The sequence below is a fragment of the Panthera uncia genome, assembly GCF_023721935.1.
Source record: "Panthera uncia isolate 11264 chromosome C1 unlocalized genomic scaffold, Puncia_PCG_1.0 HiC_scaffold_4, whole genome shotgun sequence".
NCBI lineage: Eukaryota > Metazoa > Chordata > Mammalia > Carnivora > Felidae > Panthera > Panthera uncia.
The window spans coordinates 30,743,969-30,764,151 of NW_026057585.1; the positions used below are offsets into that span (position 1 = coordinate 30,743,969).

The following is a 20,183-nucleotide window of genomic DNA, read 5'->3' on the forward strand; positions in this document are numbered from 1 at the left end:
AGAGACAGAGCATGAACGGGGGAGGGGCAGAGAGAGAGGGAGACACAAAATCGGAAACAGGCTCCAGGCTCCGAGCCATCAGCCCAGAGCCTGACGCGGGGCTCGAACTCACAGACCGCGAGATCGTGACCTGGCTGAAGTCGGACGTTTAACCGACTGCGCCACCCAGGCGCCCCAACTACTTCAATTTCTTTACTGGTTATGGGTCTGTTCAAATTTTCTATTTCTTCCTGTTTCCGTTTTGGTAGTTTATATGTTTCTAGGAATTTGTCCACTTCTTCCAAATTGCCCATTTTATTGGCATATAATTGCTCATAAGATTCTCTTGTTACTGTTTGTATTTCTGCAGTGTTTGGTTGTGATCTCTGCTCTTTCATTCTTGATTTTATTTATTTGGGTCCTTTTTCTTTTTGCTCAAACTGGCTAGGGGCTTATCAATTTTGTTAATTCTTTTCTTTTTTAAAAATTTATTTATTTTTGAGAGAGAGACAGAAACAGTGTGAGTGGGGGAGGGGCAGAGAGAGAGAGACACACACACAGAATCTGAAGCAGGCTCCAGGCTCTGAGCTGTCAGCACAGAGCCCGATGCGGGGCTCGAACCCATGAACCGTGAGATCATGACTTGTGCTGAAGTCGAACGCTCAACCAACTGAGCCACCCAGGTGCCCCCCCCCTGCCCCACAGTTTTAGTAATTCTTTCAAGGAACCAGCTTCTGGTTTCATTGATCTGTTCTACTGTTTTTTTGGTTTTGATAGCATTGGTTTCTGCTCTAATCTTTATTATTTCCTGCTTTCAGCTGGTTTTCGGTTTTATTTGCTGTTCTTTTTCCAGGTCTTTGAGCTGTGAGGTTAGGTTGTGTAACAGACCTTTCTTCCTTCAATAGGAAGGTCTGAATTGCTATATACTTCCCTCTTATGACCACCTTTGCTGCATCCCAGAGGTTTTAGGCTGTGGTATTACCATTTCCATGGCTTCCATGTGCTTTTTAATTTCCTCTTTAATGTCTTGGTTAGCCTATTCATTCTTTCAAAAAAAATTTTTTTTAATGTTTATTTATTATTGGAAGACAGACACAGAGTGTAAGCAGGGGAGGGGTAGGCAGAGGGGCAGACACAGAATCTGAAGTAGGCTCCAGGCTCTGAGCTGTCAGCACAGAGCTTGACACGGGGCTCGAGCCCACAAACTGTGAGATCATGACCTGAGCTGAAGTCGGTCGTCCAACCAACTGAGCCACCCAGGCACCCCACCTATACTCCAAGTATTTGTTATCTTTCCAAATTTTTTCTTATGGTTGATTTTGAGTTTCATAACGTTGTGGTCTGAAAATATGCATGGTATGATCTCAATCTTTTTGTACTTGAGGGCTGATTTGTGTTCCAGTTTGTGATCTATTCTGTGATCTATTCTGAAGTTCCATGTGCACTCAAGAAGAATGCATATACTTCGGCTTTTGGATGAAATGTTCTGGATATATCTGTTAAGTCCATCTGGCCCAGTGTGTCATTCAAAGCCCTTGTTTCCTTGTTGATTTTCTGTTTAGATGATCTCCTTTGCTGTAAGTGGAGTGTTGAAGTCCCCTACTATTATGATGTTATTGTCAATGAGTTTCTTTGACACAATGTTTGTGATTAATTGGTTTATATATTTGGGTGCTTGCACGTTGGGGGCATAAATGTTTACATTTGTTGAGGCTTCTTGATTATGATATAATACAATTCTTCACCTCTTGTTACAATCTTTATCTTAAAATCTAGATTGTCTGATATAAGTATGGTTACCACGGCTTTCTTTTGGCGACTATTAGCATGATAGATGGTTCTCCATCCCCTTATTTTCAATCTGAAGGTGTCTTTAGGCTTAATATGGGTCTCTTGTAAAACTCTTGTTTTCTTATCCGTTCTGTTATATTCTGTCTGTTGATTGGAGCGTTTAGACCATTGACATTTAGAGTGAGTACTGAAAGATATGATTTATTGCCTTTCTGTCACCTATAGAGTTGGAGTTTCTGGTAATGTTCTCTGGTGCTTTCTAGTCTTTGTTGCTTTTGGTCTTTTTTTTTTTTTCCCCCTCATCTTTTCTCTCCTCAGAGAGAAGTTAAAATTTCTTGCACGGCTGGTTCACTAGTCACAAACTCCTTTGATTTTTGTTTGTCTCGGAAACTTTTTATCTCTCCTTCTATTTTGAATGACAGCCTTGCTGCATAGAGAATTCTTGGCTGCATATTCTTCCCATTCAGCACATTGACTATATCCTACCACTCCTTTCTGGCCTGCCAAGTTTCTTTGGATAGGTCTGCTGTGAACCTGATGTCTTCCCTTGTAGGTTAGGGACTTCTTTTTTTCCCTTGCTGCTTTCATAATTCTTTCCTTGCCTGAGTATTTTGTGAATTTGACTATGGTATGGTCGGTTTTTGTTGAATCTAATGGGAGTCCTCTGTACTTACTGGATTTTGATGACTGTCTTTCCCCTGGTTAGGAAAGTTTTCTGCTATGATGTGCTCACATAAATTTTCTACCCCTTTTTCTCTCTCTTCATCTTCTGGGAACCCTGTGATTCTTATTTCTTTTTAAAGAGTCACTGAGTTCTCCAATTTTTATTTCATACTCTTTTGCCATAGTCTCCTTCTTTTTATCTGTTTCATTATTCTCCATAAGTTTGTCCTCTGTATCGCTGATTTGCTACTCTGCCTCATCCATCCTTGCCGCCATGGCATCCACTCGAGATTGCAGCTCAGTTGTAGCATTTCTTATTTCATCCTGACTAGTTTTTACTTCTTTTATCTCTGCAGAAAGGGATTCTAATCTATTTTCCACCTCAGCTAGTATTCTTAGTATCATGATTCTAAAGTCTGGTTCAGACATCTTGCTTGTATCTGTGTTGATTAAGTCCCTGGCTCTCATTTCTTCCTGTTCTTTCTTTTGGGGTGAATTCCTTTGTTTCATCATTTTGGAGAAGAAAAGGAATTAATAAAGTAAAAAAATAATAATAAAATTAAAAACAACTCAAAGACATCAAATAAAGTTTGCTAGATCCTAGGTGTGTTTTGGTGTGGTTGTTGAAAGAATCTTGATAGATTAGAGAAAAAAGGGAAAGATAAGGAGAAAAAAAGGAAAACTTCTGGAAATTTGAAAAAATGAATACAATAAAATAGAATAAAATGAAATGATAAAAGTAAAACAATTTAAAAAATTTACAAAAAAGTAAAAAATGTAGAAAAAATTTAAAGAAAAATTTTTTAATATAAATGGAAAATACAAGTAGATTTTTTTCTCTTTTCTGTATTCAAGAGTAAGAAAAGAAAAAGGAAAAAATTGAGTAAAAGAACCAGCGAACAGAATGCAGTATGATTGAAATTATATCTGTTTTCCCAGAGAAGTCAAGCTATGAAGTACTTTATAGTCTGCAAACTAAGCAGGCAGAGAGACTTGTGTTTGTCAAGAGCACTGTTGGCCCAGTTGGGCAGGGCTTAGTGTAACAGGTCCATTCTCCACTTGATGGCCCTGCTTAGCTTACTGGGCTGGAGTGCTGTGGCGCATGTAGACATGTATGCTTATCCGCAGGAAGGGTGAAAATGGCATCACCCAGCTACCCAATCTCTTGTATTGGAACTCTGTGCTCTCCACAACCGGCACCCTCCTTTGTCTCTGGCTTCCGTCCACTCCCCACTTCTAAACTGCCCGTGATAAAGCCGTCAGGCTGCCAAGCAGCACCTCCCTCCTGAGTTTTATCTCAAATGGGGCTGTGTTTCCCAACCTCTCACTTCTATGGGACTGCAGCTTTGACTCACTCAGATCTTCTGGGGGAGGGTCTTACTGAGCAATGGCCAAGTGCCAGCCATCCCTCAAAACGTTCAGGAGACTGCACTGCTGCCAATGCCCAGAGCCTGTGTCTGGGTGCCAGCCTGCCCTGGAAGAAGTTCACGCGATTGTGTAGCAGCAGTATTTCAGGGTTTATGGAAAATCACAACACACATCTGGCACCAGGCTTCCCCTGTAACGTCTTTGTTCCAGCACCAGTGAATGTGGTTGTTCTCCAGAGTCCACTGGGACCTTTTCCTGTGGGGTGACTGCACAGTCTCTACCAGATGTCCTACTAGCAGGGGAACCGCCTCTCCCCATGTGGCCTGAGGACCTCTCCAACCTTGCTCTCTGCTCCTGGGGATTCTCCCTTTCCACCAGAGCACCTCCAGATATTGAGTTGTGAAGTTTCAGACTCCGCTCCCCCTGTTTATAGAGTCTTAATGGAATTTAAACACTCTTCTTTCTCCTTTCTCCCTTTTGTGTTCAGTCTCTGCGGCTATTTCCACTTTTCCACTTTCTTTCCAGCTGCTTTTTTTTTGGGGGGGGGGTGCTTTTCTTGTACTCTTCCCCCATCTCCATCCTCTCTCTGCAAGGAAAAACAGCTCCCTGCCCTCCACAGCTTCTCTCTCCCCCAGTTCTCCTCTCCATGCTGCGTACCTGCCAAGTTCTGTGGTTTAGATTGTGCAGATTGTTGTGTTAATCCTCAAATCAGTTTTCTAGGTGTGCAGGATGGTTTAGTGTTGATCTGCCTGTATTTCAGGGTTGAGAGACGCAATAAAAAATCAGTTTTATTTTCATTTCCTAAGACTGGATCTCCTCTGAACAGTAATTCTTATATAGTGAGAATTTGCATCTTCTGCTGAATCCTGATGTTTTTGGACACTATAGGGTGTCTTGTAAATGTTCACCACTGTTTTAATTTCCTCAGGCTGCCTTAACCGTACTACAAACTGAGTGGCATAAGCAACAAAACTGTATCAGCTCACAGTTCTGTAGGCTTAAATTCCAAGAGCAAAGTGTACCAGGGTTGGTTTCTTTTGTATGATGTCAGAAAGAGTCTGTTGATGCTTTTCCCCTAGTTTCTGGTGGTTTGCTGTCAATCTTTGGCATTCCCTGACTCTCTTCTTTCATCTTCATGTGGCATTCTCCCTGTATACCAGACTGTCTCTAAATTTACCCTTTTTATAAGGCCACTGTCATATTAGATTAGCGCCTCCCCTCCCCCCACCAACCCGTGACCTTAATTTAACCAATTACGGCTGCAGTGAACTTATTTCCAAATAAGATCACATTCTGAGGTACTGGGTGGTAGGGCCTCAACATGAATTTGGAGGGGACACAGTCCAACCCACGGCAATCCTTGTACGTTCAGACTTTCATTTCTGCTATGTTGGTATCAGGCTTAGCCATGAAATTGCTTTGGCCAATATAATGTGAGGAGAAGTGGTGTGTGCAGTTTAAGCAGAGACTAAAAATTTGTTTCCCTCTGCTATGAATCTGACAGTATTCCAAATAGAGACTATTTCACCAGCTTATGTCTCAGAGTGACTGTGACATGGAGCAGAGTAGCAGCTGACATTGAGTGGATCTGTTGTATGAAAAAGAAATAAACCTTCATGATTTTAAGCCACGAAGACTTTGAGGTCATTTGTTACTGAAGCATACATTAACTTAAGCTGACTGACACAGTAAATACCTGACTTAAGCTGATACCGTAAATTCACTTCTAATGTGGAGGTTTTCTTCATTCATCAGATATTTGTTGAAAAATTACTATGTGATAGGCCTAGTTTTATGTGTTGGACACTGTGATAGTTAATTTTATATCAATTTGATGAGGTCAAGGAACCCAGGTGTTTGTTCAAACATCAGTCTGGATGTCTCTGAAGGTGTTTATCAAGTGAGATTAACATTTAAATCAGTGGACTTTAAGTAAATTGTCCTCTATATAATGTGAATGGGCCTGATCCAATCAGTTGAAGGCCTTAGGAGAAAAAAAGACTAACACTCCCCTAGGAAAAGGGAATTCTGCCGCCAGACTGCTTTCAGACTCTGAGCTGTAAAATCAACTCTTCTTGGGTCTCCAGTCTCCTGGACTGCTCTGCAGATTTCAAACTTGCTGACCCCCACAAGTCACATGAGCCAATTCTTTAAATAAATCACTGTATATATGCACATCCTATTGGTTCTGTTTCTTTGCAGAAACTTGATTAATACACATATCAGCAAACAAGCTAGAAATAATCCTCAGAGATTATAGTCTAAGGAAGGATGTACATAAATAAAGAGGAAAATTACAGTGTTATGTAGTAAATGCTGGAAAATACTCCATGTAATAGGAGTACATAGAAAGAGCATATAACCTTGACTTACGGAGTCAGAAAACAGTCTCTGGAGGAAATGAAGTCTAACATGAGAACTGAAAGTGGCAAGTGGATTAGGAGTTAGCCAAATGCAGAAGCAGGGTGGTGGGGACCAGGGATTGAATTGAGTATAGGACATGCATTCTCAGTGGAGGAATTATTGCCCTTAAGGGGAGAAAACTGGTATTTGGCAGGTGAAATCAACCATAACTATTACAACTTCTTGTGACCTTGTAAAACTGAATCCTTACTGACAAATTCATACTCCTTCATTTATGGGGCAGTGGGGGAGATGAATAGAAGAAACATCTAAAAGGTCTTCTTAAGGGGGCAGTGACGAAAAAGGTTGAGAACATTGGTGTAGAAAGACCATTAAGGTAGAGGAATGATTACATGGAAGCTACAGAAGTAAACTAGTATATAATAACTAGTATATACTAACTAATTTACTAAATAGTATACTTAGGTCTATCCTTAATCTTTGGGGACTTTTAAAAGTAGAATATATTATTATGTAAAGGAACTATTCATGTTTATGTTACCTTCCTGCATTTAACCTCTTCCATAGGGACCTATTTCACCTGTAAACATCTGTTTCTATTTGCAAAGTCTTTCAGTAGCCATGATGACTGATCCTATCTGTGCTTTGCTAGTTATGTCATGTATCAGATCCAAGAGTTACTAATTTCTATAGTATGACTGATTTATATACTATGACTATTTCTATACCATTAGAATGGTTGGGGTATAGGAGTGGGACAAAGCAGAAGCAGGGAGGTGGTGAGAGAAGAGGCTGTTGTGAACACAAATTTTAAAATTAAATCTGGAAATGTGATTTGCCTTCAGTTACCTAAATAAGGAAAATTGGACTTTATGTCTAAATTATCTGCTGCAGACTTTGCTCACTTTTTTAATATATGAATCTGTCCTTTGTGTGTGTAGACACATGCTGAATGAATCATTAAGTTTTAAACATTTTCTTAGAAATGTTGTTTCTAAGGACAGTTGTTAAAATATCTTTTTCTGTCTATCATGCCAGGACTTTTTAGTTTTATAATTGTAGTTTCTAGAATAGCATCATGTTCAGGTGGGTACTTAATCATAAAGCTATTCTGGAAGGTGCATTAGCCTCTGGAGAATTTGCATGTGATTTACGTCACTGGAGTTTCAAAGATTAAAAAATAGAAGAGTAAAAAGATATTCTTCTGGGCTCCATTGTTGGAATGCACAATGGTCTATTTAGTAACCATTATCATTATCTTCCTCCCAGATTGAATTAAAATTACTTTAATATTCTATTAGGAAAATCTTTGTAAAAATGCTGCCAATCATTTTTATTTTTCCCCCAGCAGCTTGTTAACAGTGAATTCAAGGCTAATTCAGTGCTTTGGGAATATAGTATAAACTTAATTTTAAAATCTAGAGAACTAAGAAATTGTATGTTATACCATCAGTTTTAACTTTTAATATTTTTCTACCATATCCCTGGCTTGCTTGATGTAAGTAGACTTGATCTAAATTAAAAAAAAAATTTTTTTTAATGTTTATTTTTGGGAGAAAGAGAGAGAGGGAGGGACAGAGAGAGAGAGAGAGAGAGAGACAAAATCTAAAGCAGGCTCCAGGCCTCATGCTGTCAGCACAGAACCAAACATGGGGCTTGAACCCACGAACCGCAAAATCATGACCTGAGCTGAAGTTGGACTCTTAACCAACTGAGCCACCCAGGCGCCTCCGACTTGATCTAAATTTATAATATACTTTTCTTAGGAGGCAGCATTCTTGTACTATTTTTTGTAAGGTCTTTTTACATAAAAGACAGTATATAGAAATAGGTCTGAGTATGTACTCTGGAGTCAAACTGCCTGGGTTCAAATCCTGAGTTGAATCTGTTTGGGTTTTGGAGCACCTGGGTGACTGAGTGGGTTAAGCCTCCAACTCTTGATTTCAGCTCAGGTCATGATCTCACAGTTTTATGAGTTCAAGCCTCGCATCGGGCTCTGTGCTGACTGTGCAGAGTCTGCTTGGAATTTTCTCCTCTCTCTCTGCCTCTACCCACTTGCACTCTCTCAGTCTGTCTCAAAACAAATATGTAAAATAAATTAAAAAAAAAAGAATCTGTGTGGGTTAAAATGTTACACAAGCTTTTATAAACTTGGGCAGATGAGTAAAGTTCCGTAACTTTATCCTCTGTACCTCACTTTACTCCAATGTAAATGATGGCTGATAAGAGAACTACCACATAGAGTTGTTGTGAATTATAAATGAGTTAATTATGTAAAACACTTAGAACAGTACCTGGTATGTACTCAGTACTCAATAATGTGAACTATTGGGGCACCTGGGTGGCTCAGTCAGTTAGGCGGCCGACTTTGGCTCAGGTCGTGATCTCGCAGTCTGGGAGTTGGAGCCCTGCATCAGGCTCTATGCTGACAGCTCAGAGCCTGGAGCCTGCATCAGATTCTGTGTCTCCTTCTCTCTCTGCCCCTCTCCCATTCATGCTCTGTCTCTCTCACTCTCAAAAATAGATAAACGTAAAAAAATTTTAAAAAAAGTAATGTGACTATCAACAATAGCCAAAGTATGGAAAGAGCCCAAATGTCCATCGATGGATGAATGGATAAAGAAAATGTGGTGTGTGTGTGTGTGTGTGTGTGTACACACACACACACACACACACACACACAATTGAGTATTACTCGCCAATCAAAAAGAATGAAATCTTGCCATTTGCAACTACGTGGATGGAACTGGAGGGTATTATGCTAAGTGAAATTAGTCAGAGAAAGACAAAAATCATATGATTTCACTCATATGAGCACTTTAAGAAACAAAACAGATGAACATAAGGGAAAGGAAACAAAAATAATATAAAAACAGGGAGGGGGACAAAATAGAAGAGACTTACAAATATGGAGAACAAACTGAGGGTTACTGGAGGGGTTGTGTGTGGCGGGGGCGGGTGGTGGGCTAAATGGGTAAGGGGCATTAAGGAATCTACTCCTGAAATCATTGTTTACTATATGCTAACTAATTTGGATGTAAATTTTAAAAAATAAAAGATAAAATTAAAAAAAAAAATGATGTGAGCTATTACTATTTGGAGCTCTGTATTGAGTTTTAAAACCATTTGTTGAGTGCTTCTTGTATGCAATACAAGGAACTTACTTGTGGAGCTGTTCATACATCTTACCTAAAATGATCTTCAGAGAATGACTCAAGGTATTTTTTTAAACTGACTTTTTTTTTTTTTTTAGTATCATTATTGTTCTCTTCAGTACATTTCAGGCCTTCATATTAGTTTATGTTGTTTAGGCTAGGATGATATTTTTGTTCTTATGTGAGAAGATAAACATCTATGGTTCCTTAGAAAAAGCATTCCTTGGAGCAGTTGGTGGGAGAGGACTTCCTCTTCAGAATTTTGTATTGACAAATGCTACACATAGCATTTGTCATTGTGGCACTGCTTTTTCTGTGGTGACAATAGGAAAAAGGTAGTTACCCATGATTTTCTGACTTTTTGAAAACATTTTAAATGTTTTACTTATTTTTGAGAGAGAGAGAGAGAGAGAGAGAGAGAGCATGCGCAGGTGGGAAAGAGAAAGAGAAGGAGACAGAGGATCCCAAGCGGACTCTGCGATGATAGCAGAGAGCCCATTGTGGAGCTCGAACTCAGGAACCATGAGATCATGACTGGAGCTGAAGTCGGATGCTCAACCGACTGAACCACCCAGGCGCCCCTTGAAGTTTTATTAAAGAAATTTAAAAACTTTCAATATTTATATCTTTCAGAAAATGTCTTTGAAAATCACCAATGCAAAACGAATTGAAGGCCTTGATAGTAATGTGTGGTGAGTACCTCAGAGTAAACAATAATAATTTGGTGAAGTTTTTTTTCCTATACATTTTATATACACACCTATATTGGGAATTTTTAGCCTTATCTACAATCTACAAATAAAAGCACTTATTTTAATTTATTCATTAAGTGGAATTGTAAGGAAGTTAAGGATCCATACACTGATTTATTCATTTAGCACATGTGTTAAGCCTGCAAATAGAGAAAAGGACAAATTTGGATGATGCCCACATGGCACTTAATTTGTAGTCCATTAGCTAGCAGCCGCTGGTGTGGTTGAGGAAAAAAAATAGATGATGGAAATGTTGGTGTCATGGAATTGAGATTTGTAAGAAATTTTTAAGTTAATTAATTCAGCTATCATCTTATTAGGTAAAGTCATTTTGTAGGTGGTAAAATTTGGGGGGGGAACTCATTTTTTTTTTTTTTTTTTTTTTGTAAGACTAAAGTAGGTCTTAGTTTTTCAGTTTTAATGTTAAGATTGTGAGGTATAAGGGATGCCTGGGTGGCTCATTCGGTTAAGCATCCAACACTGGGTTTCAGCTCAGGTCATGATCTCATAGTTTCATGAGTTTGAGCCACGTGTCGGGCTCTGTGCTGACAGTGCTGAGCCTGCTTTGGATTTTCTATCTCCCTCTTTCTTTCCTCCTTCTCCACTCATGCTGTCTCTCTCTCTCAAAGTAAATAAATAACATTTTATAAAAAGTAAAAAGATTATGAGGCATAAAAATCTAACTTTGTAATTATGGTACTTATTAGTATTTTTTAATTTTAGGATTGAATTTACCAAGTTGGCCGCAGACCCCTCTGTTGTGAATCTTGGCCAAGGCCTTCCAGATATATCCCCTCCTATATATGTAAAGGAAGAATTATCAAAGATTGCAGCAATCGATAGCCTGAACCAGTATACACGAGGCTTTGTAAGTATATTAAGACCATGTGTGACATGAACTTGTATTTTATATTGTATTGTGTGTGAAATGTGAAGTGAACTTCTATCACTTCTCTGTAATTGGCTTTCTGGGGCCAACTGTCCCAAACAGATAATCAGAGAAACCCCCATCCTTGCCCTGATCTCCTAGAAGGAGCCATCCCCAACTTCTAACGCCTCCATAGTCCTTTACCATTGTTCCAGCATAGGGTCTAATGGCAACAAGGAAGAGAGAATATTCTCTTTTTTCCTCCAGTTTTTTTTTCTTAATTGCAGTGGAGTTAACATTCAGTGTTATGTTAGTTTCAGGTATACAGAATAATGATTCAGCAATTCTGTACATTACTCAGTGCTCATCATGGTACATGTACTTTTAGTCTCTATAACCTATTCACTCGTCCTCCTACTCATCTCCCCTCTGCTAACAGATTAGTTTGTTCTCTATAGTTAAGAGTCTGGTTTTTGGCTTGTCTCTGTCCCTCTCTCTTTTTTTCCCTTTGTTTTGTTTCTTAAATTCCACATCTTAGTGCAATCATAAGGTATTTGTCTTTCTCTAGCTGTCTTCTTTTGTTTAGCATTATACTCTAGCTCCATCCATGTTGTTGCAAATAACAAGATTTCATTCTTTGTTATGGCTGAGTAATATTCCATTGTATATATTTATACCAACTCTTCTTTTCCATTCATTCTATTGATGGACACTTGGGCTGCTTCCATAGTTTGGCTATTGTAAATAGTGCTGCTATTAATATAGGGGTGCATATATCTTTTCAAATTAGTGTTTTCAAATTTATTGGGTAAGTATCCAGTGGAATTACTGGATCCTATGGTAACTCTGTTTAATTTTCTGAGGAAGCTCTGTACTGTTCCACAGTGGCTGTACCAATTGGCATTCACACCGCTAGTGCTAGAACTTCCTTTCTTCACCTCCTTGCCAACACTTGTTGTTTCTTGAGTTTTTTATTTTTGCCATTCTGACAGCTATAAGGTGATATTTCATTGCGGTTTTGATTTGCATTTACAATTCTATTTTTAATTTTTTGAGGAACCTCTATGCTGTCTTCCACAGTGACTATACCAATTTGCAGAGTATTCTCTCAATGCACATATTTTCTCTGCCGTTAACACATGCAGTTATTAGGCCATCAGCACTGGCCTCTTAATTAATAACCTCTTTTTCCAATTAGTTACTTTCTTCCTCTTTACCTGTCTATCAATCCCTATCCTTCTGTGATGAAATACTTAGGATATCCAAAGTTTCCTAGATTCTACAAAAAAAGTGCCACAACGTAGTAAGTGAATTGAGCAAGGTTTCAGGGTGTAAGGCCAATAGATAAAAATCAATTGTATTTCTGTATACTAAAAATGGGCAGCTGGTTAAGATTTTTTGAAATATCATTTATAATAGCATCCCAAAGCATTAAATATTTGAACTGATGTTTTAAAATATACACAAGATCTGTGTGCTGAAAACTACAAAACATTGCTGAGAGACATTAAAGAAGACCTATATAAATGGAGTCATAGTGTGATATCCAACAGACTGGGAGATGGAATATTGTTGTCAGTTCTCTCTAAGCTGATCCATAGTAGAGTTTGGCAGCCTATGGCCTTGATCCATATCTGACTCACTCCTGATTTTGTATAAATAAAGTTTTATTAGATCATAACCATGCCCATTCTTTAAATATTTTTCAGGTTTTGTAAATATATGTGAGTATGTATGTATATGTGTTTGTATGTTAGTATAAGCACAGGGAATGGTGTTGCACTGTCACCAGGCCGTGGACGACATTGGTCACCTCAGGGAGATGAGATGGAAGGTTGTTGAGGAGAGAACATAATTTTTTTTTTTTTTACACATCTCTGCCTAGTTTTAAATATTATATGAAGCATACTTTATTTTTATAAGTAAAAATTTCTTTAAGACACAGACCCTTATAATTCTGAGGTAAGATGTGTAGTGTTTATAGTTGCTTTCAGATCACCCTTTGCTAGAGTTTGTTAGACCTGTCATTAAAATGAAATTCAAAGGGAATTTTGGATTTCTGGAAGTAGTGACAATTTCCTGCTCTTTCCACAAATCATGTATATTTTTTTGAGCTTGAATTTAAGTAGTCTTTTCTCTTGCTATTATTTTTTAGTTTAGTGGCTTTGTTCTATCACCTCCCCTATTATTAATTATACTTAATTTCTCTCATATTGTAATATCTCTCATCTCAAAATATGAGAAATGTGCTATAGCTTTGTTTTTATTGGTTTTAACTGTGTGGGGGTCTGTGACATACTAGCTAACATTCTGACAAAGGTGACAAATAAAAGTATCTTTGAAAAAAGAGCCTCCTTTTCACATGAACTGGGATGGATAACTTACTTCATAAACATGGGGTATATCCTGCCAACCTCCATCTTGTCCTGTGTCCTGACCAGTTTATTCAGAGCTTTAGGTGCTTTGCAAACAAGGGCACTTGCCCTGCACTTAGACTCTTATTTGGAACTGACAGAAAATCAAGGTCATTCTCCAAAAGCAAAAACAAGAGGTACATGCTACACAAGAAAAAATAAGTAATATTGACTTTGATACCAGATAGACAAAGAAGGGGGATGGGAAGGGAAATAAAAGAGAAGGAGGGAAGAACAGGGAACATAGAAGGAAAGAATTGAGGAAGCACTAATCAAGGAGTTAAGACTCCCCGCATGTCTCAGACTTTGTGCATTTATAGTCCCTTCGTTCCTCTGGTGAAGGTTGTTCTCTTAGATGACTCCTCCCCTCTTGGCTGTCATGAAGAATGTCCTGCTTCCTCCTAACATTAGCTCTCACGTCAGCACTAATGGGTGTTTCTTTGGGGAATGTGTGTTTGCCCTCACTCTGTCATCCATTGATTGGCATAATAACTTACTCTTCGGTAACCTGGAAGAACAGATTCAGGGTATATACCGTCAATGCAGGCTTTTTAATTTTAATTGCAAAAAAGTCCAACTCTATTCAGTATAATTTAATTACTATCAAAAATAAAGTAGTTCAATATGATTTCATGGCTGTCCAAAATGTACTGTCAAAGGTATATTTGGTACTGATGTCAATTTTTATCAAAGCAAACATGTTGGAATTTTGAATTCCAAATCAATCATTTAATGGGGATTTTTTAGTCATTAGCAAGTTTTCATGACCATTCGTGTAGGAACTGTCTGTGAGTAGGGAAAAAATGTTTTTTATTTTCATCAAAAAAATAAAAATTTTATTTGGATAATTATAAACAAAAAACCCAAATTTTAAAAATTCTTTCATTTTAAATCCAGATTGCTTCCAAGAAGTAGATCCCATAATCAAATTCAAGGTTTTTTTCTTTTTTATTCAACAGGGTCATCCATCGCTTGTGAAAGCTCTATCCTGCTTATATGAAAAAATTTATCAAAAGCAAATCAATCCAAATAAAGAAATCCTTGTGACAGTAGGAGCATATGGATCTCTTTTTAATACCATTCAAGGATTAATTGATGAGGGAGATGAAGTAAGTATATTAAGATTATCATCTTACCCATAGCAATCATTATTATCATTTGTATTGCCTTTGAATCTGTTACTTATTTTACACTATTTTTAATTATTTTTGAAGTGTAATGCATATGAGTAAAATTCACAGATCTTAAGTGTACAGCTTGATAAATTTTTTACCTGTGTATATATTTACATATATACATATATCCATGTAACCCCAGCCAGATGAAGATATAATACATTCCCAGCACCCAGAAGGCTCCCTTATGCCTCTTCCTAGTTAATATTCTCCCAGAGGTAACCACTCTTCTGTCTTCTATCACCATAGGCTCATTTTACCTGCTCTTTAATGTAATATAAATGGAATCACACGGTATGTTCTTGAATTGGCTTCTCTCATTTATCATTATGTCTGTGAGATTCATCTGTTTTGCTGCATGTGACTCATTCTTATTTCTATAGCCTATCTAGAGAAGGGTAAGTGGAAGGGGCCAACCATGATGGGGAAAATGAATCTTTAGTTTACACTACTAAAATTACCCTTATCTGAACTCAGTCAGCCAGTATTTGGTCAGTGTGTTTTTGTGCCCGGCACTGTTAGCAGCAGCATGTGAGGGATGTGTAACAAGAAGGTTGTGTGATTTCTGCTTTAGTACTGGGACTCTTTCCCTATTATTCCAATACCCCTGCTTCAGTATTTCCTGACCTCTTTCATTCATTCATTCAGAAATCACTGAGGATCTCCCATAATAGGCACTGTGGGAGGTTTTTAAAAGACAGTTTCTGGGGCGCCTGGGTGGCTCAGTCGGTTAAGCGGCCGACTTCGGCTCAGGTCATGATTTCGCGGTCCGTGAGTTTGAGCGTCGCGTCGGGCTCTGTGCTGACAGCTCAGAGCCTGGAGCTTGTTTCAGATTCTGTGTCTCCCTCTCTCTGACCCTCACCCGTTCATGCTCTGTCTCTCTCTGTCTCAAAAATAAATAAACGTTAAAAAAAAAAAATTAAAAGACAGTTTCTGTGTGGAAGGAGTTCCCCATCTAGTAGAGGAGATAGACTCGCAAGCAGGTGAATAGGAATGTGTGTGTATGTTACAGTAGTGACAGAAAGAAGTGATTGACTCTGCTAATGTAGGCCTGGGAAACTCCAGAGAGGCACTGCTGAATATTTACCATGATCTATGTTGTTAATTCCTTTCTTTGAACTCTCATGGCACTCTCCGTACCTCTTACATACAAGATACTGCTACTACATTGTATTATGTTCCTCTTTTACATCTCTAATTCTCTCTACTATGCCAGACAATAAGCTACTTAAGGAAACATCTTAAGGAAGTGCAGTTACACTTTCATATACATAATCTCCTTTAATCCTGTAAAATAGTTGAAAGTTTTATCTCATTCTTTGATGTTGTTAATCCTTTGTTGCTTCCTCTTTTTGCATCCCAGAGGCTCAGCCCTTGACCTTCTTTATTCTTTCTTCCCTGATCACTGTATCTGATATTTTGAAATCACACACGTGTCACTTTCTGTCACATTGACCTGTTTTATTTTCTTTATAGTATTTGTTATTATCTGAAATTATCTAATTTACTTCTGTTTTTTTCTTGTTTATGGTCTCTCACAGTAGAAAGTTTATTGCTATATTGCCAGTCCCTAAAATACTGAGTGCTCAATAAATACTCTTCAGAAAGTGAGGGGAATTATTCCCATCATAAAAATAAAGAAATTACAGCAAAGAATATCAAGTATATTCTTTCAATTTTACCTCGCTTCCTCCCAGTTTTCTTTTATATCTCACTTCAAATCAGGTACTAGGTTTCTCACTAGGGTTCAAAGATAGGTCATCTTGGTCCCTGAGAATTTCACAGACTAATTAAGAGCTTACAGTTCCCTTGAGGGAAAGATCCATTCCCAGAGGGAATGAACAAAGTTCATTCCTTTGTCCTTCCCATTACCTAACACCTAACATAGCAGATTTTATAGTAGGTACTCAATGTGAGTTGAATGACTAGTAGAAATGAAGGGGCTTTAGAATGTAACAGCCTTATATGACTTTAGTGAGAAAGGCCTTGAAGAGTTACTTCACATCATATGAAATACACATTAAATGTGCAAATGTAGAACAAGAGTTAGTGGTGTGCCTGGGTGGTTCAGTTGGTTAAGCGTCCGACTTCGGCTCAGGTCATTGTCTCACAGTTTGTGGGTTCGAGCCCCACATCAAGCTCTGTGCTGACAGCTCAGAGCCTGGAGCCTGCTTTGAATTCTGTGTCTCCCTCTCTCTTTTCCCCTCCCCCCATTCACGCTCTGTCTCTGTCTCTGTCTCTTTCTCAAAAATAAATAAACATTAAAAAAAAATTTGGAGCAACAGTTAGATATCACTAATTTAGCCAACAAAAGTTAAGTGAGACAACTTAGTGTTGACTTAGGAAATTATAGTTAATCCAATTTCCTAAAGCAATTTGACTGTATGTATGTATAATGTGCCCTAAAAATGTTTATACTCTTTAATCTAGCAAAATAACAATCATGTGAATTTATTCAACTGTTTAAAAATAGAGAAACTACAGGGGCACCTGAGTGACTCTGTCAATTAAGCATCTGACTTTTGATTTTGGTGCAGGTCATGGTCTCACGGTTGTGGGATTGAGCCCCACATTGCACTGAGTGTGGAGCCTGCTTGGGATTCTCTCTCTCCCTCTCTCTGCCTCTCTCTGCACTTTTTCTCTCTCTCTCTCTCAAAATAAATAAACATTTTTAAAAATAGAGAAACTACACATACTCACAAATAAATATAGCATTGTTATGTATATAAGCAAATGATTAAAACTTATTTTAGAATTCAGTAGACTCCCAAATAGCCATTAAGATAATAAATATTAAAAAGAAAAAACCAAACAGCGGGGGGTGGGGGTTGGCGCCTGGGTGGCTCAGTCAGTTAAGTGTCCAACTTCGGCTCAGGTCACGATCTCCTGGTCCCTGAGTTCAAGCCCCACATCAGGCTCTGTGCTGACAGCTCAGACCCTGGAGCCTGCTTCAGATTCTGTGTCTCCCTCTCCCTCCGGCCCTGGCCCTTCCCCTCTCGCACTGCCTCTATCTCTCTCAAAAATAAATAAACATCAAAAAAAATTCCTTAAAAGATAATAAACATTAAAACTGTAATAATATGAAGTTTTCATGTAATATTGTTAGGTTTAAAAAGATAATAAAAATTGAATATACATGAAAGATATAAATTATGTGTTCAGACTTTCCTTACAGAAAAGTAAAAAATCAGGGATGCTTACTTAGATCCAAGCTGGTGGACTCTGGGTGGAATACCAAAGGGACTGGTTGGATTGGCCCACTGACCTAAAAGCCAGCCCACGGGTGACTGAGAGAGAGCATGTAGGGGCAAAGGAACAAGGAATATATCTCAAGAGATTGGGAAAAAAGACTGAATCTAGCTAGGTATAAGTCACCAGAGGGAAACTGAGGGTATCAGACAATAACAGTAGCATCTTAACTAGTCTCCCTGCGTCCACTGTTTGTTTTGGAGTGCTTTTGACCAAAGAGAAACATCTTTATTCTCAGGATAATACTTATAAGTTAGTTCTCCATAATGGAGAGCATTGCTGTTATCTTTCCTCAGAGTCTTTTGCTTCTGCCCCTCTCTGATTTTTTTGTTTGTTTGTCATCTAAAATTTAAAGAAATTCTTCATGTTTTTGGCTGGAACATTCTTTGGAGGATGTGATGGGAATTATGGCCTCTTTCCCCAGAAAAATCTACCTAGGCACATGTAAAGTTTTGCATATAATTTCAAGAATCCCCACTGTAAGCCCTTCTGTGGATCTCATTAAGAGAGCCAGAACTCCCTGGACACATCTGTCTCTAACGTCTCTTCCGTGTCCTCTCCCACAAAGAGGCAGGCATGAAGGCAAGGAAGGCCAGTTCTTTCATTGCTGCATTTCAGCATGTAGGACAGCACCTCACACATAGGAGGTACACAATGTATTTTATTTAAATGAATGAATGATTGATATGTTACATTCTTATTTGGTTTTTATTTTAGGTCATAGTAATAGTACCTTTCTATGACTGCTACGAGCCCATGGTGAGAATGGCTGGAGCAACACCTGTTTTTATTCCCCTAAGACCAGTAAGTTTGCCAATGCGATACATATACTTTAAGATGCTTTGAAAATATACAGAATTGCTTTGTCACTGATGAAGTTTCTACTTTTATTACATTTTGGGATTTACTGTGTATCTCTACAATGGCTGAAGGTAATCAACATCTTTAAGAGGGCAGCTGTTATTGCTTTATCCTGTGTTTGCCATGTGTCTCTGTTGTATCAATATCCACACTATATGTAACATTCTTTTGTGGTTATGTGTCTCCTCCATAAACTATGAACACCACCAGATCAGAGACCAATTCTTTTTTTTTCCTCATTTTTAATGTTTATTTATTTTGAGAGAGAGCATGCAGGAGTAGGGGAGGGGCAGAGAGAGAGAGAGAGAGAGAGACAGACAGACTCCCAAGCAGGCTCCACACTGTCAGCACAGAATCCGATGTGGGGCTCGAACCCATGAACCGTTGAGATCAAGACCTGAGCTGAAATCAAGAGTAAAATAGATGCTCAACCATCTCAGCCACCCAGGCGCCCCTCTTTTTTTTTTTTTTTTTTTTAAGATTTATTTTTAAGTAATATGCACCCAACATGGGGCTCGAACCTGCAACTCTGAGATGAAGAATTGCACACTCCACCCGACTGAGCCAGCCAGGCACCCCAGAGACTATTTCTAACTCACTTTTATAGCCCTGTTCCCTAGTGACTAACAGTGTAGGGTATATGCTGGGTGCTTTATAAATGCTTGTTGAATTATGAATGAATTGTCTAAGGACAAACCACCCTGAATGTGCCCGATCTCGTCTGATATCGGAATTATGAATGAATTATTCTTTTTAATTTTGCTACTAAGGAATTTAATAAAGTATGCTACTGTTGTCTTTTTTAAACATCTTACTATAATAAGTAATACACTAAGGTGAATCACAGAATCTTGTATTAGCCTTACAGTCTCAGACATGTTAACCATAGTTATAGCTGGCTCCTTTGAAGGCATGTACATACTTTAACAGCTGTTTGTGTTGACAGAGTTTATTTTCCCATTTACTAGGTGTGAGCATGAGACTTAAGTCCTCTTGGGCACTTAAGGCAGAATGAAAGCTTAGTTATTTCTATTTTCTTTGTTAGTCATTTATTCAGTTACCTTTGCCATGCCTTTCTCTACTCTGCTCCGCCACCCTGTGCCATTAGGTTATTTATTTGTAAGACAGCAAACATGAATTAATTGGATTAAATCACATCTTGATTCTTCATATGTAGAAACCTGTCGATGGGAAAAAATGGTCTAGTTCTGACTGGACATTGGATCCTCAAGAACTGGCAAGTAAGTTTAACTCCAAAACCAAAGCGATTATACTGAATACTCCACATAACCCCATTGGCAAGGTGAGTCTTTGATCTCTTTATACAGTCTTCTGACCTATCATTGTCTCACATGTTGAATCATAATTGGCTCTGCTCTTTTGTTTTCTTTAATACATATAGGTATATACCAAAGAAGAACTCCAAGTAATTGCTGACCTTTGCATCAAATATGACACACTCTGCATCAGTGATGAGGTTTATGAATGGCTTGTATATACTGGAAATAAACATGTAAAAATAGGTACTGATTATTACATAGAGT

The 20,183-nt window shown here is 38.3% G+C and overlaps 1 protein-coding gene across 2 annotated transcripts in view; it reads left to right on the forward strand.

The window, feature by feature from the left end:
- KYAT3 (kynurenine aminotransferase 3) overlaps nt 1-20,183 on the forward strand; it is an 80,934-nt gene that overhangs the window by 26,540 nt on the left and 34,211 nt on the right. For both annotated transcript variants that reach the window (XR_007454737.1, XM_049616839.1), the window contains 6 exons: nt 9,954-10,012; nt 10,796-10,940; nt 14,314-14,463; nt 18,496-18,582; nt 19,817-19,942; nt 20,042-20,162. Coding sequence is in view for 1 of the 2 variants with exons in the window: in XM_049616839.1 (XP_049472796.1) it covers nt 9,957-10,012; nt 10,796-10,940; nt 14,314-14,463; nt 18,496-18,582; nt 19,817-19,942; nt 20,042-20,162 (685 nt within the window). In the remaining variant the exon portion in view is untranslated. The remainder of the gene's footprint in view (nt 1-9,953; nt 10,013-10,795; nt 10,941-14,313; nt 14,464-18,495; nt 18,583-19,816; nt 19,943-20,041; nt 20,163-20,183) is intronic.